The sequence below is a fragment of the Gymnogyps californianus genome, chromosome 5 (genome assembly GCF_018139145.2).
Source record: "Gymnogyps californianus isolate 813 chromosome 5, ASM1813914v2, whole genome shotgun sequence".
NCBI classification, from domain to species: domain Eukaryota; kingdom Metazoa; phylum Chordata; class Aves; order Accipitriformes; family Cathartidae; genus Gymnogyps; species Gymnogyps californianus.
The window spans coordinates 66,196,659-66,221,525 of record NC_059475.1 but is presented as its reverse complement, the minus strand read 5'-3'; the positions used below and the strand labels follow the sequence as shown (position 1 = coordinate 66,221,525).

The 24,867-nt window shown below is 46.3% G+C and overlaps 1 protein-coding gene across 5 annotated transcripts in view; it reads right to left on the bottom strand.

The window, feature by feature from the left end:
* ARMH4 (armadillo like helical domain containing 4) overlaps positions 1 to 24,867 on the bottom strand; it is a 70,185-nt gene that overhangs the window by 21,129 nt on the left and 24,189 nt on the right. For 3 of the 5 annotated variants that reach the window (XM_050898519.1, XM_050898520.1, XM_050898521.1), the window contains exon 5: positions 22,179 to 22,433. In XM_050898519.1, the coding sequence (XP_050754476.1) occupies positions 22,179 to 22,433 (255 nt within the window). The other 2 variants (XM_050898522.1, XM_050898523.1) reach the window with 2 other exon arrangements.

The following is a 24,867-nucleotide window of genomic DNA, read 5'->3' as shown; positions in this document are numbered from 1 at the left end:
CCTGCTCCAGGAAGGAACATGAAACATGGGACAACAGACCAAACTCAGCCTTTCCCTACGTGGTGAAACTCCACTAACTTCGGCAGAGTCGCACCATTGCCACCAGAAGATGTGCCCTGCCCAGGTATGCTGTCACGTTATACGTCTGTAGTGCCCACTGATACCTTCAATAACATAAGGAAAATTGTGCATGCTGCCAGGAGAAGCCCAGCTCCAGGGAGGAGGTGATACCCAACTGCTACTCATCAATCTGTGCCTGCCTGGACATCATACTTGATGCTAATGAAGAGTCCATGAAAAGATGCTGTTTCATTTAATTCACATAAGGCCTTACCTACTGTCCACTAAGGTCAACATGAACCTGACTGAAGACTCAGACACACTATATATTAAGCCCAAAATGGTCAATACCCATCTCCACTTATGGTAAAATTCACAACTGCGAAGGCTGAAAATCTGTGGAGCAAAAGCATCCTTATCCAGCCGGGGAAGAAGAGAAGAAAAATGAAATTGTTTCATTAGGCAGGTGAAGAAAATGAATGGGTTTTCCCAAAACCTCTCCCAACTACCTGTAATGTTCACAGTACACCTATGGGAATGGGCCCTAGGGAAATCACAAAGAGGGGAAAGGGAATGAGCAAAGGGCAAAGCAAACCGGTGGGGAGAGAACATGGAAATGGTAGGATCTTACTAGTAGTACACCGATTTTTCAGTGTGCTTACACTTCCCAGTGATTTATTCCTGCTGTCTACAAATGGCCTCTGTCACTGGCAGATTGTATCCCCTAAAAATCAGAAAAACTCCAGAAATTATGGCACTCTTCAGAGGGCAGGTCGCTGAGAAGGTTGCAGGAAAGCCGGGTACCAGGAGACTGCTGATTAGGCTCTAATCTCCAGGAAAGCGATGGCATAAAAATACTTCATGCCTGGAAGTGAGGCAGACAGGGAGGTAATGACACGCAGCATCACGCCAAGGCAGCATGAATGATGCATTCTACTTGCTGTAATGCATTTTGAATGAACACCGCCACCCTAAATTTATAGCATATGAAGTGGGGGAGGGAAGTCCTCTGTGTACATCCCATGAAGTCATGTAAGACCAGGCTAAATTAGAAGCCAAGCGACAGGATCTGATGCATCAGAAAGTGTTACTACAGCACTGACTAAAATGAAATATAAATCAGAAACGTAATTCTCGCCGTACCAGGCTGCTTGGTGCCTACAGGAACCAGAGTGACTGTGGGCAATCATCCATCCACAGGAACCAGGGTGATGGATCCATTCGCAGCAGAAATCAGCCCCTCCAGTGGGAGCGTGTTCTGCTCCCCGCTGCTGGCAAGCCCCACACGGAGTCTGGCAGCTATCTTAAAATGATTTCCCAGGGGAAGGGGCTCAGGTTAAGGAACATCTTGAGGTGATTTCAGAGTTGAACGGTCACCTCCCAGGCGAAGGCTTTGTGCCTCATTGTATGCTGTGCCCAACACTGCAGCAGCCTGAATGCCAGAGGAGCAGAGGGCCTGGGATGGGATGAAGGTCAGCACTACAAGTCCCATTTTCTTTTGACGTTGTGACATCTTGTAGCTCTTTTCTGACTGGGGACTGCTGTCTCCACAGGACACTACGCTCTTTGGTCTTCTGTCGCAACGTGGCATTCACATGGATGCGGGCTCATCCCATGCCAGTGGTGTGCTGTCAGATCAGATGCTGTGCAGCCTCCCCTGGTCAGAATCCTCTGTCTTCTGATTTATAACTCCAGACCTTGGAAACTGTGCAAGGGAAAAGGCAGCTCCTGGGACAGCAGAGGCCTGACTTGGAGAGTCAGTGCTTGGCAGCAGCGAGATACATTTATAAAGTGTCACCAAATTATAACAGAAATCACATCGCTGCTCCAAGAGGCCAAGGCACAGAACAGTATTGTGGGAGGATGCCGAAGGCTGGCTGAGCTTTCATTAGAGCCAACTTTAGCAGCCTCATTTAGGCCAAAAATGCTTGAATCATTCACATCATATCACCACCTCCCCTTCAGATGCTGTCTTTGGGCCGGAGGAGAGTTGCAGACACCACACTCTTGAGAAGCCACCCTGCGCACGCCACGGTGTGCTTGGGGACATGCACGTCCAGCCCAAAGGGTGCAGCATTGCAGTCTACAAGCACATCCCAGTGTGCAAGCACCAGGACAGGAAGAAGAGCTAGGGAGATGAGGTAGTTAAACTAAATAACCATGGTCCTCCAGGGACAAAGGGACCACGGACACTTGAGACGGGAAAGTCAAAGGCTTCTCATTATCAGAGCAACAAGACTCCTCTCATAACATTGGCTAAACCTCAAAGCAGCTCTGAGATGGAGCTTGCCGGTGGATGAGGATGGTATGGTACAGCTGCCCATCACAGAGAAGTGACATGTTCACCTGTATCTCAAGTCAATGCGCTAGGACCTCTCCCTCCTACTGCTATGCATCAAAGCTTCTCAAAATTGCTTTTTGCCATCCCACAGAGAGAAGCCCAGGTTGGGCTGCCCCTGTTGTTGGATGGGGCAGGACAGCAAGAAGGGACGTGGCTAAAACGCAGGATCAGGAACTATCATGTCTATCAATGCAATGGAAATCCACAATCACAGTGGGCAGGGGAACTCACAAATATTACACTGCTTTGTTCCAAAACAGCAGTTATGGGCTTCCTATCATACCAGGACTTCCCAGGCCTTAGATGAGATACTCTTAGAAACCCATGAAACTCTCCCATCATCACCAATGGGAGTCAAACCCAGCCTTGACCAAGCAAAATCTCTGCAATATGCCAGTGAATGGGGCTTGAGGATCATCTCCCTAACTAGAACAAACTGGGAAACTTAGTGCCAACCAAAACGGTGGCTCTGGCCGTCTTTTGCATTGTGAGGGTGATGAAGAGATGATGCTGTCCAGAAGGGATCTGGGCACCAGGAGCACTGCCGAGTGCCCTGGGGAAATTACTTCATGTCTCTGAGTCTCGGCTCCCCAGATGCAGAAGAGGGTTAATGAGATCAGCTGCCTTTGAGAAGCATCTTGCACAAGACCTGTTCTGCAGAGGGAGCTGGACACTATCACTTGCAGAGCCCTCCCCGGAGCTGCACAACGAGGATAATTATTCAGCTCTTCTAAAGAAGCCGGTGCGTTGCAAGCATTGGAAAATGATAATGTGTTGTTTGCCATAAATGCGGTAATTATATCTAAACCTCTTCATTAACATGGAAATGACAAATAACAAATTAGAATCAAGCATCTACAATCAGGCTAAAAAGCCATGGCAATTTGTTATTCTTTGCAAGAAATCATTTTTCACATCATTTACTGTGAATGAGGTCTCATTATGTAATGATATTTAGCTCTTCCACTACTTTTCAGCTTTGCAGCTTTATTAATTGCACTCACAACAGTTCTCTAATATAAGCAAGCAGTATTATCTTCATCTATTGACTGGGAATCCAAACCTGAAAGCACCGACAGGATGTATTTACAGCCAAATGGAGGCAGGAAGACCCAAAGCCAGTGAAGAAAGCAGGGGCAAAATCTACAAATATCTTCAACACAGATATAATTCTGTTCCAACTGAGTAGAGGAATTTGCATTTCATCGCAAAGAGGTTCAGACCAGTGCTGAGTTCTTCCGCCAGCCTCACCCAAAGTCCTATTTTACTGTCATAACAAAAATTATCTCGATGACACTTCCCATTCAGTTAATAGCAAAGCTTCTTAATGAAAGTTGGGCCATGCAGCAATGAGCATTCAAAGCCAGTGGGTATTTCTCAGCAATAATGACTCAGACACCTGATGGCAATCAAACCAAAATGGTTTCACTGAGTCTGTACTGGCTGAGGATAAAGTGAGTTTGACAGGCAAAAACTCTCCTAGGAGGCAGAACGTGACAGCCTGACGCAGGGCTATCCAAACGAAGGAACCACAAATATATTTGGTAGACAAAAGGCAGAGAAGGCAGCTCCCTTTGTAGCTTGCATAGGGGGGAACGGGTGATTTCAAACACTTTAACACTGAAAAGTCTCTGAAGGGAAATGCTTTGAAGGAGAGGAGGAATTTTGGTTACTGGCTAGGTTGGCAACTTCAGGATATGCGCCGTGGTAGGACCTGGCTTATTTGTTCTGCATGAGGCCAAATTCAACTGCCCGACAAGCAGACCTAGTTCCATGGGGCTGATGGTGTAGAACCGTACTGGTGGGACTCAGCACTGCGCAGCAAACTGGTACAGTGCCTGGCCATCACCTGGACCCTGCAACTCCTGGTTCCTCCTCAGATTTCATCTACGCCCTGGAGAGGTGCCCTGGCTTGAGAGAGTAAACTCCAAACCAAGCACCAGCCCTACCTCCACATCCCTCTGGCTTGTACCTTCAACCTAGGTCCTCGTATATTAAGTTCAATTGCTGTGGAGTGGCTATGCCAGCGGCTGCAGAGAAGCAAAACCTCCCTTTTCTCTGCAGCACCTATCAACAGTTACAGGTGAGACTTTGCAGACAAATGAACACCCCAAAATCTTGTTGAAGTTTGCTGCCACCCACTGAACCTTGTACCATCATCATGACCTCCCAGACAGCTCTGCATGGTGCTGCAAGTGAAAGGGTTAATTTATCCTCAGATCGTCTGTTATCTGCATTTTCCATTTATTTCACATATGGCACAGAGCACTGTTCCTGCTCAGCTGAGAAGACTAGATTAATGTCTGCGTGACTTCCGTCTCCGTGGGGTTTGCTGCTGCCCCCAAGCACCCGCACCCACTGCTGTGGCATTCTGCATCCCAATCCTTCCACTCAGAAATGAATGGATCTGGTGTTTCTCCAAGCAGATTAAGATAATCTGCAACAGTTTACTTACACTGAAAGGGCATTACCCTGATTGGAACTGGTCAGAGACCACTCTCTGATTAGGATAGTGATATGATGTGGTTCTAAGAAGACATTTTGGAATATGAATATCTCTGAATGAACTCCTGATTTTGCTGCCATCATCTGTTCAAATAACGAAGAAATGATTTGACATGCAAGAACCTTCACAAAATTGTCTGGATAAAGCTTCAGAGCTTAATCCGCTTTCAAAGTAGCAGCAAATGTTTATTATCTAAATGCTGATGGCCACTCTGTACTGCTCAGCTTCCAAAGCCTACGAAATGGGCCAGAAAGTTTTCCGTTGACTTGACAAGTCTTGTATCATGTCCTCTAGGAAGACAAATCCTGCAGAGACAGACATATACGGAAGGCACTGACAAGCCCCAAGGAAGGAATAAGCAGAGGACACTTTTTAAACTCATTTTTGCAGTGGCCTGATTGCACTGCGGTTTTAAAGGAGAGTAGATACACTGAAGAACTGAATTCACGTGTACAAGCTTTCCAAGCATACGTAACCTGATTTCTTCTTGATGACCATCTCCCCAGCTTGACTTGACCCTTACATGTCAGCAGAGCAATGCTACAGGCTCTCTCCTCTTCCGTGGCCCCAAGCAGGAGTCGTTCACCCCGTACTGACCAGCTGGTTTGTGCCCACCAGGTGAGACATGCAACAGGGTCAGAGCTCAAAGGGAGCTGGCCCATGCCCAGTTGTGGGGCAGCCACCCCTCCTGAGACCTCCAGGTTCTTGTCAGATGATGGGATGCATCAGGCTACATACTGCGTCACACAGAGACTCGTTCGCACCCCAAGCAAATGGGGAGATGGAAGATCTTTGTCCAAACTCACCGCGGGTGACTCTCACCTCCAGTCTGGAAGGTTTGTAGGACGCGGCGTCACCCACAAGGTAAGAAGATGCAACAAAGGTCAAAAAAGACAAGAAGCAGCAGCAGGAGGAGGCACTATGAAATATTTAGAGACCTTTGCCAGGATTTTATCTCTCCCGGTGTGCAGATAAATCTCCATGTTACATGTTAAAAGTAATCAGCCTGGAGAAAGACACAGGCATCTCACCAGACTTCAAGCAGGGAGCTGGTCGCTTATCTTCCAACAGGTCTTGCAAAATCCTGCAAACAAGTCAGTGAGCAAGCTCTAATCTCAAAGGCAAAGTTAATAGCTTTCGCTGAGAAGGAAATTGTTATCCAACAGCACATTTCAGAAATACACAAAGCCAAGAAAAGGTTGGGAATCAGAAGTTTCTTTTGGCTGTTTCGAAAGTATCACAGTCCATCAGTCAGGAGAGCGCTGTGCCTGAATAAGCTGCAATTTTTTAGTTTATAACTGCAAATACTCTGCACAGAGAATTCCCAGGGGAAAGGCTGCCTTTTCCACAGCACAAACAACACCTCTACAGGCCACCTAAAATCTGCAATTCTTTGTAGATACAGAAAACAATGAAACTGCAGAGCACTTCTGAAATTTAGTCCTAAACATGAAAGCTAAATTACTGGCCTTATCCCATAATGTTGTGAATCGGTTGACAGATTTAGGCAATTACTGATCAAGCCTAATTAGGAGTTTGATCGACAGAGCAGAAGAACTGTTGACTCAAACCAGTTCACAATATCCTGATTTATAAATCTGTCCCTTGACTGAGAAATGCTATTTGTCCACATTTACTTGAACTCGAAGGGATACAGGAGCTTAAGTTTCATTTTCAAAGTCCATTTCTAAGAGATAACAAACAGATCTTCCAAAGCCAAAGGAGCAACAAACCGCTCATTTCCATATAAGCCGTCGGACCCATAACCCAGGCGGCTTTGGGAATCCACAGCCAATGTGTGCATACAAGAAAATTTCCATTCCAGTATCTGTGAATAGCAAACAAGACCCTGCGAAACAGAGCAAAGCAAACCTATCTGCTGCCTTGCCGAAAATGCCATTACGTTCTATGCTATTGCACCAGCTTTTCTGCATTGAAGACTGGAGATAAGATCCTGCCTGTGCTCCAAGTGGGAAATTAACTCAGCCCCACAGCGACAACAACGGCAGGGCAGACTGGCCGTAAAAGAAAATGTGCGGAGTCCTCAGCAAGGGAAGGGGATGACATAGGCTTACACTGATATCTGTACTCAGCTGCATGTCTTTGGTCCCCGGGTTAAATTATCAGCAAGGTCACACCTCTGATTTCAGTATACAAATGTTTTACGTGGAGCCTGGTGAACCTGAAAGATGCTGTGCAGATAAGCACCTTAGAAGGTACCTTTACTTACTGAGTCACGTCTCCCTGCCAGTGCACAAAACCAGACAGTTTCTGGAGTTTCTGTCCCTGGCATATGGCTAAGGGCTGCGGGGGAAAGCTTGTGCCGAAGGAAGAGAATGTAAGAATGGCTGTACTGGATCAGCTTAGCCCTGCATCCCATCTCTGAAGGCAGATGCTCACAGAAAAGCCTAAATGCAGGACAAACACACAGTTGATACTTCCCTGCCTCACTCTCCAGCCTGCGGCAATTTACTGCTGATCCTGGGGTCACAGCTTTCCTCTTTAGCAGGCTTCAATACATGTTTTTGTCTCAGCAACTGTCAGCATTTTGTTTATGAGCAAAATATAATACAGGGAGGAAGAGAAGGAATCTCTTGTTAATTATTTCTATTATTGTGACAGCTGAAAGGCCATCTGAGATGACACACTCGTGATAAATGGTCTACAAACACGTAAAGAGAGACAGTATCTACCCAAAAGAACCTAAATGATTAAACCACCACAGAAGCATCGATATTGTCCCATCTATGAACACCAGGACTCAGGCACAGGATGGACAAGTGATTTGCTCAAGGACACATTAAAAAAAAAAAAAAAAAGCAGCACTGCCAGTAATTAAACAGATGAGGAGACCAAGCTCCACTTACAGCCAGTCTAGGTCAGACCAAAGGTCTGGCTGGCTTAGTAAGGCTGACAGTGGCCAACAGCATTCGTCTAGGAAAAGCTTATGAACGGGACGATCACACAGCGATGCTCCCCTTACACACCCTCCGGGCACCCAGTGCTTTGTGGCTCAGAGACCCGCAGAGCCAGACGCAAGGTTTCTGTATTTGAAAGATATGGACAGATTTTTCCTCTGTGAAATTGCTCACCCAAATGGAAAAACAAACACGCAAACTGTGAGCATCCTCAGCAACCTGTGGATAGGCGTTCTCCCACGGTTAGCGATGCACTGAGTGATGTCTCACGTAATTTGTTATGAACCTGCCTCCTCCTGCCTGTTTCACGTCATGCTCCCCAGATCTGGTATCAGGGGACAGTCACTCGCTGTTCCCCTGCTCAACACCCCTTGTGATTTTACCAGCCTTGGGCAAGGCCTGTGTAGTCATTCCTTGCACAGAATCTCATTTATCCTCCAGTTATTCTTGTTATTTTATCCTTTTGGTTATTCTTTGGTTGTTCTTCTTCCATATACCTTTTCCAGCTCTGTTGTATCCTTTTCCAGATGGGCAGAGGGGCAGAACAGCACTGAGTATTCAGGGTCAAAAGGATGGTTGTTATTTCTCTCTCTGTTCCTTTGTCCCCCCGCATCCCACCAGGCCAGTGTTCCTACTGCATCATCCTCCCCTTTCTCTCATAAGGATTTGGAGCAGAGGATTTGCTTTAATTTCTACTCTTTGCCAAGAGTCCCCAGTTCACCATCCAAACTCACTGTCTTGTGGTGATAGGAGTAACAATAAAAATAACTCTCAGCCTAAATTTCCCCCTGGAACTTGACTGTCCCTAGGATTTTCTCCAGGATCTCTTTCAGAAACACTATCTATGCTTTCCTACTCACCCAGGCATAAATAAATCCTATTTTCTTCCATGACTCAGCAGGGATATTTACTCTGAGCATTAACACCCACCCATCCCGAGCTTAGAGTGACCTCTGGAGTGGAGGTCCAGAGAGGACCTCTGGAGAGAGGTGGAGAGAACCTCTGCATCACTACGTGGAGCCTGGGACAGGGTAGGATGGGTCCAGTACTCATCACCTGGGAACCCGATTAGTAAAGTCTGGTTTTAAGCAGTGCAGAGCAGAGGATGGAAGCAACTGAGCTGGCAGGCCATGAGGAGGGACTCCAGCACCCTCAGGAGCACTCCGAGTAGCTGCAGACCTCTCCCGGCTCATCCCAGGGAGATGAGGACAAGGGGACTCTCCTGCCCACCCACGCTATGTAATATATCCAGTGTCACTGTTGGCAGGAACTTGAAGCAGATTCAGAGTATCTTAATATACTTTATTAAATTAAGAGTCCCACTGTTTTTTAAACCCTCATATTCATCTTCAGAGCCCACACAGTAGTGACTAATCAAACCTTAATAACTAATCATTGCTGCTATCAATTAGTACCATTGAAGTGCGCTTTCCCTAGAGCAGATGACTCTGATTCGGGGATGCCAGCTCTGGTTCGGAGGGATGGTGTCGCGGCACCTGTGCCGGTCCATGTTCATGCACTGTCCCAGGAGCTCCAGGCTGCAGTGATGGCTCCGGGAGACTTCCCCGGGGACAGCATCCCCTGCAGCGCCCTGGGAAGGAGCCATGCAGCTGCATCTCAAGCCCTGTGCTGCCCCGAAGGCGTTTCTGTGTGCTCGGTGCTGTCAGAGCCCGCCTGCAGCCAGGCCAGTACCTCGTCTTGGACAGAGGTGATCTAGCATGATTTGAGACATTAAACCTGGGCCAAACTTAACCACTGTGGCTTTTGCTCTGAGCTTGCCAGGATGCAAAGTTTGAAGTCAAACACGAGGGGCCAGTGACACAGCCCTGCTAAGCATGAAGCAAAATGGTATGCGGTCCCAGAGAAGGGTCTTTGCAGACCTCATAGCAGCTCCAAGGCTGTGGGACCAGAGCCTCCACTGGAGCAGTCACCGGAACGATGCTCAGTTTTGCTAGCTGGGATTCTGACTTCATCTGCTCCATTAAGATATGCACCTTAGCAAAAAATGCTCCTGGCTTTCCTCTGTCTAGTAGAAGTTAAATCAACTCTCTGCCTCTCCTGCTCCATGCCTGCAATTGTACTGGAGCATGCAATGTGTGGCTGAACAGAGCTGACTCACCATGGAGTCACTGCAAACTGTGACTTAAGAGGTCATCACAAAATACCTGAGCCACACAGACCAGCCACAGGCACATTCCCAAGCGACGGGAAACGTAAGGTGCTCTGACCTAGCTCAGCTCGTCTCGCTGTGGCCAGGCGATGGCACGTCACCTCAAGGTTGCTGCAGACTAAGCCCACATGCACAAGCAGCTACCGTGCTTCAGCTGATGCTCCGTAACTTGACATAAGCCTGAGGCACAAGACCGCATGTGTCTCGCAGGAAGGCTGCAATCAGGAACGCATTTGCTGGCTACAATAAAGACAGCGAAGGGTACAGAAGTATGCAGCTGCATTTTGTCTGGCAAAGAAACCCACCCCCAGCCTAGATGTCACACGGCTGTACACACTTACAGACAGTAGATGTCTATTTGAGGACTACATCCTTGCCCGCTAAACACCAAAACATCTTCTAAATCAGCAGCATATTATTTGCACTTAATAAAATCTAGCCTTCAAAAACAGCACTCACAGGAACATGTTCTGGCTACAGGAGAGCGCATATAACCAGAAAGCATCGCTTCATCGAGGCTATTCATTTGGTCTAATACTATACTCGACCCTTTACCCGACACTCCCTACAACCAACAAATAGAAAGAGACTGTATTTAACCAGTTCTTACAGATACAGAAAATAACAAAACCCAAGAGGAAGATATTTTCCTGACAGGATATTTGTACTGGATCCTACCTTATCATTTTCCAGAACTTGCGTATGGACGGTTGCAAGGAAAGCCGGAACTGAGCAGGGCAAAGCAACCCCCCTTACTCACAGGAAGAAATGGCTTCTGCCTGGACTGGAAGGGCAGATGCCAAGATCTCTCCTCAATCCTAAACCAAAGCACATGTGCAAGTCTGGGTTTTGGGACAGCTGTGTTGAAAGGGAACAAAATCAGGGCAACTCAAGGGGGGGCAGTCCCGTGCCAGGTCAATGGGGTGGTATGGGGAAGCCATCGAGGGGCCTTTGAAATCCTCTACTGGCATCAGACCTGTCCTCAAGCGTGCAAAGAGAAATGCCAGCGTAACTCGCAGCGCAGCAAAAGCACAGAAGGGCCATCACGATGCCACGTGTGCCAGGGCTGGGTTCCTGACGGGGACTTCGGAGCACCATCCGGATCACCTCGGCATGGGCATCCATAAGCTGGTATGATGGATGCAACAGCACGTCCAACTTACAGGGATAGCGACCGGAGCACAGCACGTGACACTGATAAACAAAACGGGGGGTCCCCCGGGGACACACATTGCGGCTGCAGAATGGGTGGCCAGGAGCTCAGCCCCAGTGATTGCATCAAGCCCCCTGCTAAAAACAAGCAGAAGGCTGAGCATCCACTCCTGCAAAACCAGACTGTGCAAACACCTGAGAGAGAAAGTCAGCCTGAGCAGTTGGAAAGGAACAGGGGGGATGTGGGGAAAACAACCTAGAAAAGGAATAAACCCAGAGAAACTCTTGGCCTCACTTCACATTAATAAAGCCTCAAGCGCAGATGGCGTTGCCGGTATATTAAAATAAATGATAGGCTATCGGGGAACAGCCTTGCTGAAACCCTTTATTACATGCCAGGCTTGGATGAGGCTGTGATTAGAGTTATTCAAAAACAGAGGCGGGGGGGGGAAGGCAAGCAAAAGCCTCCAGTAATTCTCACCATATCTACCCCTCTCTGTGATTAATGCTGATATCCAGGATTTTTGCAAAACAACAATTGTTGGAGGTTTGAGGTAATTATTTTATTGTCAGTCAAAATCTGAGCAATTTACTTGTTTCCAATACACGTTCCTAACGCACTCTCAGGCAGAGCAGGACTTGCATATATATCAACAGAGCATCCTTCCAGGAAGGAACTTGGATCTCCTTTGATCCTCAAATGGTCTTAATTTGAGCAAACACCAGAGGGGAGGTAGGTTTAGCATCAGTCATTTGCGGTTTGCACTGCCCAAGCAGAGAGAAAGTGTATCTACATTCTCATTAGAAAGGAATATTTTAAAACTTATCTTCTCAATAAATTACCCTCTCTCTCCCTGCTACTCGTTGCAATGAGCACTTTTCCCCTATTTTTCTCTTACCAGCTCTGCAATGGAGCCAACATTTTAACCCAAAAGATCAGCTTCTGACGCAAATCCCCAGAAGGACAGAGGCAATTCAAGGCCGATGAACCTTCGCATTCCCTCTCTCCGGTTTTTTTTTTTTTGGAGGGCTGAAATGCCATGAAAACAGACAGATCTTTTGCACTGTACTATAGATCACTATTAGAAAATAAATGTGATTTCTCCAGCATAAGGACAAGACTCTTTTTACAAGGCAAAGGCCACCCAGACTAGCACATAAAGGAAAAATTAATAACTCTCACCCAGGGAAAGCTACTGCCCTGTCTGTGTTCTTCAATCAAGCTAAATGATTACTAAAATCCAAAGGGAGAGAGGGCTGAAAACCATCTCCTCTGTCTAAATGGAGCCAAGTTTTCTGACACATATAAACTGAAGGATAGAAGAGGCAAAGCACACTGACATGTGATACACACATACACTGAAATTGCATACATGAGGAAAAAAAGGATTACTGCAGATTAAAAAGGCAGCGAAGACACTACAATTTATATTACAGTAGGGCTGACAGACAAGGGGACAGACAGACAGTGCCAAGGCAGCTGACAGTCTAGAAGGATGCCTGCCTCACCACGCTGCACAGAAACCCAGATGGTGCTTGGTTAGCGGATGCAGTCCAGCCTTCGCAGCACGGAGCTCTGAGCAGGCTAATGGACCCTATCCTTTAATCCAGGCGAAAAAACCAAGATAAATTACTTGGAGCAGCACGTGCCAAGCCGTGCTCCAAGGCAGACACATCCTAACTCTAAAGGCTGTAGCAAACGGATGGATAGAGCCAGACAGCTGGAGAAGGTCAAAAACGCTCAGCCATGTGCTTTGAGTTTTCCAACTTTGCTTTCTTGGGCCAACAACAGCCACTGGAGGTGCAGGCAGCAAGCCTGTTAGAAGGAGTCCTCCTGTGCTGGGAGAGCCCAGGAGCTTGGTGCTGCTGCAGGCTGCCTTTCCGTGCTCCCCAGCAAGCCGAGAAGGGTGAATTTGCTCAGCTGTGGTCTGCCAGGCAAATTGTAGGTGACTGGTGGCCCAGACTTCAGTTCCCTTCAGCAAAGCTTCCCTAACGCTCTCCGCACACAAACATCACCCAAGACTCCCCTGCTTCAAGCTGAGGAGACAGCCATTTCCACCACAGAAGCCGTCGCTCCCTCCTTGCTGGATATTTCAGGAGATTTTTGCATGGCAGGGTAGTAAGGACTAGGGCATGCAGGAGTGACAGCAGCCCTCAGGCTTGGGTTCATCCATGCCTCCCACCATCCATTAGAAACGTCCCCCGGTCAACCAGACCTCAGCTGGGACCTCTCATACCGACCATGTCAGCCATGGTGACCAATGTCCCCTCTCTCCTCCCACGAACCAGCAGACAATTTTTCCGTGGCTTCACACCGCCTCACTCCAAACTGAACAAAAAAGAGGCAGAAATGCTGTGGATGGACAGGACCTGTTCGTTCCCCCCAGCAATAACCAGTAACTCCAGTTTAACATCTTGTCTGATGGGATCCCATCTTCTTCGTGGGCAGGGAGAGGGAAGGCAGAGCCAAACCCAAGCAAATGCCTCTAAATCCACCCCCAGCTCCTGGAGGCAGCACTTAAGGGCTGGTAACAAATGGGCTTAGCCAGTCTTCCTCTGACACAGGTTTAACTAGATGCATAAACCTTGTGGAAGGGCTGCTATTTCAAAGTAATGTATCTGAGGATGTTACAGTGCTGCTGTTTCTCAATATACCCCACCAAAAACGTCAGGCTAAAATATCAGCCGAAGTTTCCTGCTGGAGGCTTCTGTGTAGAAAGGTGCCTGCTGTCTTCCCCTTCCTTATGATAAATTGCAAACATGCACATTTTTTTATTGCAAACCAACAGCTTTATTTCACCTATTTCTGATAGCTGCTTGCTTTCAGAGCTGGGAATCAACCAAACACCCTCCAATCTTCTGTTTTACTCATTTCTACTCCCTTCTCTTGGTCTTGTTTTCTGCTTTGAGGAGAAGAGTTGAGGTGCTTCCAAGAGGAAGGACGTGGCTCCAGCCCATTAGTGGTTGATGCTCCGTGGCTGGAAACTCCTCATCCCAGTTCACAGCAGAACAGACACGCCGTCAGCTTCTCCCATTTAAAACGCACGGGCCTCGTTCGTGAAGGCACATCAGTCTTGTGCTGGATGTAAAAAGGGAAGAGCAGGGTGGTAGGTCAGGACCACGGGGCTCAGACTTGTCCAAGTTCTGCATCTCCTGGAAGGTCCCATTGTCCAAGGTCCCAGCGCAGGGCACAGGGCTGCTTCTCACCACGCCACTGAGCACCACGCTGCAGAGTGCGTGCAGGACTGGTCTGCAAGGCTTGTTATCTCAGCTGGCTTCAGAGCAGAAGTAAGAGCAAGTCAGGTCAAGGAAAGAAGCAATATTAAAGAGGGGAAAGAGACACAGTCCCCAAAACACCTTGGGATAAAATCTGACAAAAAGAAAAAGCCATCTCCGATGTGAATTGTTCCCTCGTGGGAGCTGCTCTGTCATTACAATAGCGTATGTCACACCGAGCTGGCAGAGGGGATCGTTATTGTTTACAGGTATGTGGATGCAAAATTTTCTTTGACAAGGCAAACCTGATTAAATATGAGTCTGCTCCAGGATTAAGACGCAACCATGAACAATCTCTTACAACAGTTAAAAACCAAGTCATTCCAAACAGAGTACACATCCCTCATGAGGAACAGAAACTTGATTTAGGCACAGATTGATGATGGGAGCTTTATTACTGCTTGGGAGAGGGAAGGGGAGCTTGCAAGGAACATATGGAACCGTATAAATTATTTGGAGCACCCAGAAAGACAGGAAAAATAATCATCTATATTTCTGAGACTGCTCATTTCAGTCTGCAGCCATCTGGAACACAGACCTCGCGTGGCCAACACTTTGTGCAACAAAACTCCCATAAACACGTATGGGGCAAAGCTACAGAGGGCAGGATTGCTGCAGGCAGCTGCACTTCAAACACATCGGGAAGAAAAATTTGCTGGCTCCGCTCCTGATCCTGGCTCCTGCCAGCCTCTCTCACCTGGGATTTCTATGGACTCGGTCCCTTCTGTTGGGATGGTGACTTTTTGTGTGATCCTTTGCTCCCTTTCCAGGAAGAAATGCAGGTGCGCATGTCCTTCCTCCAGCAAGAGAAAGGAAATGCCCAAGCACTAATTTAATTGCCCTTGTTCAAATCCCCACTCTGCTAAAGGCTCCCTCATGAAACCAGAGGGGTCACTTGGCCTCTCTGTGTTTTTGCTTACCACCTGTAAAACATGGATACCCTTTCCAGGGTAATTAAGAAGATAAATACATTAAAGATTAAAAGGCACTCTGATGTTCCAATAACACGGGCTCTAACAGTGCTTAAAATAGATCCATTTTGGGCAGCAATTAAAGAACATACCACTAACTTCTGAGTCTCAGCTTCTGCCTTCCTAATGCTGGTTATTTTTGCCCATAAAAGCATTAATCCTATCTTCCTGTAAAAGTGACATTTCAAATATTCATCATCTTCCACTACTCTGCCTCTGCTACTCTGCCTTACCATCATCAACCAGTGGCATCCGTTATATGGTTTATGCAGTATAATTTGTGACCACAGATCTGCAATACAGCTAGAGACATTTTCTCTCTAAGTAACTCGTCAGAGCTGCAAATATTTCGTATCCATTTAAAAAAAAAAATAAATAAAATCACCTTCCAAAAGTGTGTTTATTATGCAAGTGCCTTGTCATTACCTAAGAGAGTTATATGACCTTCCATTATTGTATGAACTAAGATCCTACACACAAAAATACATGAAACGCAGACATGATATACATCTTGGAAACTACATGTTGAGAATTACATTGTCATACTTCATAACTTCTTTCTAAACTGCCATTTTATTTTTTTTTTATCTTTAATTCCCATTTACAGCGATGGTCCAAATTCCATTGTATACAATAACTCCATGGATAGATGGAAACCTATAACGGACGCTGTGGAACCAGGCAACTCAAGTGACTTCTTACAAGCTACCACATAATCACGTAGCCCTGTAGTATGGTATTGCCATTGCCATAAACAGGTGAATATAAACAACACACCAATGGTCAGTTAAAGAAATGTAGACCTGGACAAAAATGGGTTTAGGGTAAACAAGAGAACAAAAAATAGTATCTAACATACATAAAAGCCACCATATATAGTAAATTCAGATGTAATATGGAACTGCAGATCAATGAAGAAAGACCAAGGTGCAAAAGCATGCTAGCAAACATACAAAAATGACTTCAAGTGGACCCTAAAGTAAGAAAGAAGAAACCATCAACGTGAACATCGTATTCCTCCTGGCAAAGGACTCCAGATGTTGATGACACACCCTAACAAACTCACCACAAACCCCTGAATTGAAACCACCAACCTTAGGGCCCACAGAAGCAAGGGAAGGACAAGCATAACAGCGGGATAAAGCACAGAAACTAAGAAGTGTATGTGTAACAAATCTAACTGCATTATTATTTCTTTTCTTTTAATAATTAGAGCTGGACTAATAATGATCAGACTCTTAAGATTTCAATTATATTAGCAATAAATTCTTGGTTTTATAAATATATGAGGTGTGCCTCCTCTTTGCCCATAAAACAAGATTTTGAGCATAACAATGGAGTTTCCTCTGTTGAGGTTTATGGTTCAAATCAGTCTCTCCTCTGCTTACTGCTGTTATCTCATATTAGCGGTGACCTAGGATAAGCAACTGGTAGTTTCAGTCAACATCTTAAAGAACCAAAGCCCACCATAACAACTTCTGCTTAGACAACTTGAGCCATATATTCAAAACGTCACAACCCTATGTGCCTCAAGATGAAAATGTCATTGTCACTCCAAACAACTCCATATGTTTTGAATGCACAAAGCAAACTACTGCACGCTCCAAAGCAGCAAAATTAAAGGCTTAGTAAATTGCCCTAGACCTCCTGCTGCTACCTTACTATGGGTAGCAGGAGTTCTTATCTTGGGACATGGACGATAGGCAAGCACTATGGCATTAACAAATAGCTTGGGAACCTGGGGACATTTTCATGCTCTACCACGAAGTTCCCACACCAGTTCAAGCTAAGTTGCTATGTCTTGGCTCATGGTTTGTAAAATAAGGATTCTCACAGACAGTGGAAGAATAAATACTCCTAAGAAATGGGAGAAGAGCACAGTCACAGTAGCCACCACCAACAGAGAAGTAGAGGGCCTTGATCTCCATGGAGGTGTACAACAAAGACCATCCACTTCAACATTCATGAGGAATAACTAAAGGACCCAGAAACTGTTCACTAGGTTTGAACCCACCTAAACCAACTGCAGCTCTCCTTGTAATGCATAAACCCTTAATCGCAAAAGAGGTAGCAAGGAAAAATTATGTATTTTTATTCATTCCCAGAAAGCCCAAGTTTCCTGCCCCTCTGATGCTCTCCGAACAGTTAGTGTTCGCCTACCACACACCACCTACATACAAATCAAGAAACGAGTAGAGAAAGGTCAAAGTCATCTCACACACGATGCAGAGAGGTCCCAAGGTACTGCTGTGTCCCTCACTGGCAGCCTCTGAAGACAAAGCATTTGAACAGGACACCAAAAGAGATCTCAAAGCATATTCAGACCTTCCTTCTCCAGAGCTGCAGGCCATCAGAACGGCTTTTGGAGGATGAAATTCTATTTTATAAACGCACAGATGACATCATCTTCTGCTTTACTTTTTGTCTAAATATTGCTGGTTAGAGAGTCAGCTGATGGACTGTAAAACTGACAGCCTCGTTACTGGCGCTTATAAATTGCTTTTGCTCAGCTGGAGTTAATGTAGGACCATCTGACTTCCCAGAATTGACATTTTTAATGATTCTGTTTCTCCAGCACTTTCTCATTGACCACTACAAAAATCCAAACTGTCTCTCGCTCTGCCGAGCTGTTTGTGGATCAAATTACTTGTTCTCTAGGGATGTGCAGTGTGTCAGCCATCAGACCAAGCAAACTCAATAATAACTGACCTGAGAATAGCTACTCCAATACTTCTGGGCTTTTCTGTACTATAGATTTTAGCATTAAATGTCAAAATTCTGAAGGCCAGAGGACAGATGCATCCCCAGGAGAAGGACATATGTGCAAAGTATTTTAAAAATGGAAAATGCCAACTGTAAACGTTTGGTGTTTAGATGGTGTACGCTCATCTTGTACTCTGCTGGGCACTGTTATCTTTCTTCAGGTCTTGCTTTCCAATGCCGTATCCCAGGTCAAGCAGAACAACTTCCCCTTCTAAAGCATATTTCACTCGCACAAGATGGGAAATTCCTCACATCTCAGCACTATTTGGCAAAAGAAGGGAAGTGCAGAGCTCTTCCCCGGGATGCACAAAGATGAACGCTGTGGGCTGAGGCAGGCGGGAGCACCGTGCCCCTGACCCAGCTGCATTCAGAACTGCAGCTCCCCCCTCCAGGGGCTGCATCTGGGGATGCCCAGAGGTTACGAAGCCGTCTTAAAATTAAAGTCAAGTTAATTTTAGCTTTAGAAGAAACGCACTTAAAGGAAACGGATTTCAAAGAGGTAGCTTTAGATGAAAAGCACTTAGAGAAAAAGAGTTTCAAAGATAAATAGTTCATGCACACGTCCAGCAGATTGAAAGCTTTACGAGCCCTTCACAGTGCGTCTGGTTTCTCCAGGCGCTCCAGCAGAAAAATGTGGGCAGCTCTTCTGACCTCCTGCCAGGTTTGGGGGATTTCTTCTGTTCTTAACAATCCACTTCCTGCTGACACAAGCTATACGCTTTTTCCACCCTTCTTGTTCTCCCTAATACACCCCATAAAGAAACACGTAACCAGGACCAGGTATAGACACAGGTATGGACACAGCAGTAGCCCAGCGTGTGCCCACGCACCCAAGGCTGGGGAACCAGGGCAGAAACTCCCACCTGGCACAAACTGGGAAGAGGGGAAGGGCTACACTACTGCAGCAGCATCTCAGGGAAAAGGAGTCCAGCACCCCCACGGAGATGCGACAGCATCTCTCATTCCCCATTTGCTCCCAGCAAACGAGCCCTTCGAACACCTGGGTTCAGCTCCTTGCTTGGCCTCAGATTTTCAGTGTGAGCTCATGCACGTCCTTGGTTTATTTTGTGCCTCTAAAACATAAATAATTTCCCTTCCTCTTAGGAGCACTGTGGGCATCAGCACATTGTAGATGGGGAAGGAAGCAATATCAAAGAGCCATTAAGGTTGTCTAGACAGAAAAAGAATAAATGGCTCTTTACATAAGTGTTTACCTAGTGGAATAAGAGGGGTGAATCACAAGCAGAGAGACCGATCCCACCGCGTCCCCTCTTTTCTCACCTACAACACCACTGCGCAGAAGTCCCGTCTAACTCCTAAAGATGAATTCAGCTCAGCTACAGCCTCATCCTCTCCCTCCCGGCTGCTTGCAGAGACCACAAGAGCTTAAAAATAAAAGGCAATCCAAACCATTTGGATCTGGTGATACATAACCCAGCCAGGCACTTTCAGAGAACGCAGAAATTCCCGTCTGCCCAGTCCTTCAGGTGCCCGGACTCAGCGCTCTGCAGCTGACCCAACTTGACAGACTTCACAGGGGGCTCCTGCAATTTGCATGAGGGTCAATAAAACGTAAATTAGGGAGAAAAATCCTGCCTTTTGCCACACAATTTATTCCACGTCTGAAATTTTTGGAAAGACGGCCCTTCCAAGGTCTAAGAAAGGAAGAAGGTGGTGGAGGATGAAGGCTGCAGGATGATGCAATATTAAACATCAGAAACTGAACCGGACCCATACGTTCAGAAGCAGATGTCCGGAAGAGATACTGCAAAGTGCATCCTGCAGCATGGCTCTGCGCTAGGGCAAGGACCCCTCATAACAGATGCTATTACACGAGGAGTGTTAAAGCTACATATTGTTTCATAGCCCAGGCCTGCTTATTTTTTGTGCACGATTATTACAGCCTCTCCAGCCAGAGTGGTTTACTGCACACCAGGGACAGCTTCAGCCTCTGGTCACTGCTTTCTCACCTGCCTCATTTACCAACGCATCTGATAGGCATCTCCTACCCTGAGCCTCCTCCTCCAGCAATGAAGGTGGTAGGGCTGGAAACGCAGCCGTGACTCCAGTCCAGACCTGCATCAGCTATGAACAGAGCTGTGCCTGACGACTTATGCAGAACAACCTCCTCCGTAGCCCCAAAGTTCATAGCAACAGCCTATGTCATATACCACAGCATCTTCAGCAGTCTCTGGACACCCTTCCAGACAAACTAACCGTTGCCCTGCACGCTGTTCTGGGAACAGGACTCCCGTCAGATGACATTGCATCAGCCATCCTAGCTGGGATGGTTAAATGTATCAAGGTCCCTGAAGAGATATCAGTGCCATCTTCCTCCACGCTGCACAAAGCGACGTCTGGTGTGTGGGGCCACACTTCGGAGTTTGCAAAATGCTGCCTCTCTTGAACACATTAAAAAGCACTGGTACCCTTAGCCAGGATTGACCGATTCAGAGGCAAAGCTCTGCCAAGCCATCCATCCTGGTACTTACGATCCTGAACCAGGCAAATAGCTTTAAATGGTTAACAGCTTAATGCTACCTTCTCACTATTGCTAGCAGTCATATAGAGCTCACCAAGCCAGCTCACGGCACCCCTGAGTGCAGAAAATATGCTGCTCCTCTCGCGTTTTCTCTCAAGGCACCACAAAGATCCTGCACCAAGGAAATGAGTAAGGTAAGAACACAAAGCTGCTGTTGTGACTCCCATCATAACCCTATGTTTCTTACACGCTTTTCCTCTGAGCACTGTCAGGTACCTCTTTAATCCAGCTTGCCAAAGCCAACCAGAAAGCCTTAAAGACTTAAGAATTATTCCCCTCACACAGCTCCTGTCCAGCCTGATGGGTTAACAGGACACAGGAAACAGATCTGACATGGCAACCATCCAATACGATGCTTTTCAAGCAAGAGTTAGTGGGACAGGGTGATATCAGACCTGATGCAAACTCAATGTGCCCTCAAAGAGCAACCTTCCCACGGAGTTCTTGAAATACGCTCTTTGATTCAATTCAAAGGAAGCTAACAACGCTAAAGCAGGCTAGAAACAGCATTACAGGGGGAGAACTACCAGGTTAAATCAGAATTAAACATCCAGGGGAAGTGATAGTTCTTATAACACAACATACAAAAGAGTTTTGGGGCTTCTTTATTTGATGAGCTTCTCAAAACAGCTAGTTCTCCAATAGTCAAAGACCTTCTGTATAGATGTGGTTCAGCTCCCACCAATTCACCTGAAAGGTTCCCACTGCTTTTGATGAGGCTTGGCTTGGAAATTGAGTATGCTGGGAAACGATTCCAGTGCCCTTAGCCAAGCTGGGCAAGTTCCCTTCTAAACGCCACCTTGTCCCACACCAGCTTTGACTTGCATCAGATGGACATCCCACATACAAACACTGATAAGCTATTTGTAGGTGGAATAAATTAGTCCAGTCATTAAACACAGGGCCTATATGTACAGTGGGAATAAACTGTATAAAGCCTTATAGAGGCTTTGCAGGTTTGTCTTGCTTAACACCGCCAGCATAGGGTCCCATGGCTGGACCATACATCCCTTAAAAATGCCCGAAAAGCGGCACTTACAAAAATGCTGCTGAAGTAGCAAATGGGCTGATGAGCAACTACCCAACTACCCTAATCACTTTGTCATCACAGGATGTATATCCCTGCACCAACCCATCTCGGGCAAAGGGAACTGAAATTTCCCCAGGAATCTCACCTGAGAAGTTATTTATTTGTCCACTCTTGGAGCAAGACAACACTAAGCTCTGGGAATGAAGGAGCAGGAGCAAAATGGAAACTCAGGTCACGCTGCCTGGGACCCATCCCAGTTCGACCAGTTGTCACTGGCGGATGGGGTTTCCTCAGAAATTAACAGAAATTTCCTCAGAAATTTCCTCAGAATGTTTAGCTTGAGAGCCAACCCGTGAGACTTCCCAGCACGAGGGGCTGTCCCATGCAACGTGAAGAGCAGGAGACATGTCCTCTGTAAAGGTAAAGGCAGAAGAGGCTTTTTCTCTTACCGAGACCCTGGTTCTGCTGCTCCCACTCGATGGTGTCAGGAACCTGGTAGGACACCCCGGCCAGCTGGGCCACAGGATTTTCCAGGCCAGCTATGGGCTCCTGGGAGGTTTCGCCTGGAAGCGTGAAACCTGGCAGCTCCGTGTCACCCTCCATGCTTTCATCCATCAAATCTATGTCTTTGTCCTCCTCATCTTCCTCTTCCTCCTCTTCTTCTTCCTCCTCCTCCTCTTCATCCTCTTCCTCTTCCTCACCCTCTAGCCAGGGAGACACAAAAGCAACATCAGGAAAGATCCCACAAGACAGAAGGTTCATACATCTCTATAGGTGAGCACCGAGACAGCCAGCTGAATCCAATTCTCCAAAGGCAGACCAGCTGAACAAACTTGTGCCTGTGTTCTAACAGGACACACACCCAAAGGGGTTAATTTGGAAGAGCTGCCCACCATTTGAAGTTGCCAAGTAACAATGAGATGTTGTCTTAGACTGTCAAATACATTAGTGGGAAACACTGTTATTTTGCTTCCTAATAGCAGAGTACAAACAAGCATGTGCACGTGTACAAATACCTGAGTACGTGTAACTATAGTGCCCTCTGCTCAACTAATTTCAGCTCAAGTGAGAACTATTTCCCTGATTTCCAATCTTGGAGGCAGCAATAAGTTGGTTCTATTTTTAACTTTTATTAAGCCTTTCACAGCTCTGGAAAGGACACCGCTTTCCAGCCCAATTAGACTGATATGGCCCCTCCTCCAGAAAAAGCATCTCGCTTTGATGCGTGCTGGCAGATCTGCTCTTGGGTGTGGGAGAACAGCGGTGACGGCAACGATCCTCAGCAGGATCCTCAGCAGGTTTATACTGGCACTCCTGTCACAACGGATTTACACCAGATAAAGGTATGACCAAGGAAGACTTAATTCAGTGTTGGAAAGAAGGCAGCACAGCCAACACTTCACATGAGAGCAGATAAACGTGACACCAAGGAAATCCCTGTGGATTCTCCACTAGAGCAGATACCCGTCTTATTCCAAAGCTGACTGTACTGTTAACATATGGAGAGACAAATATTTAAGCCATATTTCATTGCTAGAATCTAAAATGGCAACACAAGAATGACCATACTGGATCAAACCAAAGGCCCTTTCTGCCCACATCCTATTTCTGACCACAACTAGCTGCAGACGCCGAAGAAAGACTAGAGCAGGGCACACACAGAGCCAGTCTTCCCACAGCCTCTCTTCCCAGCTTTTAGTTATCAAAGACTCAAGGACTTCCTGAGCCAGAATTTGTATCCAAGCTATTCAATAGCTACTAATGGATCTACCCACCATGAAAAGATAGTATCTGGAATAATGACATGCTTTGAATTTCTGATGGTTAGTTTTTCAAAGCTGAAAACTGAAACATAATATTTACGCACTTTATCTAATTTACATGAAGCTCTGCTCAGCCCTGTAGAAGAACTCCCTCCTGATGTACTCAGACTGGGAGAGCCCATCACCCTGCATCTGGGCAGCTGGTTTAGCCGGGGGTCGAAGACCATGTTAAAAACTAATGATCCAGCAGCATTTGTTATCTAGATATCCCTTTATTTCTGTTGGAGTTGTACCTCATATAGGTTACAGACACTGCAATAAGATGGAGCAGCTGAGGCAGGACACCTGAGGAGCTGCACGTATCATACCTGCTGTAAGTAAAGCAGGTGATGCTTCACTCTGCTCCTTTCTGCTCTGGGATGCAATGGCATTCCAGCACAGCTGTTCCACAAAACACCCGAGAAACAAACTGGAGAACTTTGGGGAAGCTATTTAGTTGGTGGCTATCCAACTTGAATTAAATCGGGGAAGCTGGCCTCCTTCCTTTGGCCTCTACTTCACAGACTGGAATACCTAGAGAAATCAGTGCACATTATAAAACCACAGCATTCATGGCATCTCCTTCCCTTCTAATTCAAGGATTTGCTTTAGAACACTACATGTTTTTTCCAGCTCACCAGACAAGACAATCCCGCTTGTCACCTTTCAGTTCTAGCCCTGCATTTCATACAAATGAGCTGCTGTTTGAATTTAGCTGCATCATCCTGCTATAGCATTGCTTTCAGTACCTGGAAAGAAATGCTCACTCCTGCAAACAATTATACCACGCAGAGCATCTAATGGAGCTTACAGGGATGTAGTTAGCCCCTTATATTCCCATTACGTTTTATAGGCAGTTTCTGTCTTCTAATGGGCCCGTCATTTCAAATCAACATAAGAATTTTCTCTATCAAACCACATGTTTTCATACAAAATACACAGCTTCTGTAAACCTGAAAATGGCACCTGGAGAGTGCTTGCAGGAAACCTGCAAAGACAAGTTAATGTAGGTCTTTTGCCTCTACTGAGAGCAACACAGCTATAAACATTTCCAAACTTTAATAGCAAAGATACTAAACAGCTAGCACACCAGAGAAGAGGAACATGAACAGAGGTTTTCCCTAGATGGACTGGGCGAAAAAGCAGCCAAGAGAAAACAAGGATCAGATTTTTATCTCTGAAAAACTAGTTTGGGACAAGGTTTTTAGAAGCTTCTTGTGATTTTAGCAAGCCAAATCAAAGACACCTGCCAGGATCTAGTTTTGAAGCAGCAGATAGCCATCTCTGTACCTCCAAATTCTAGCAGGCAGCCAAGCTGAACACCCAAATTGAAAGT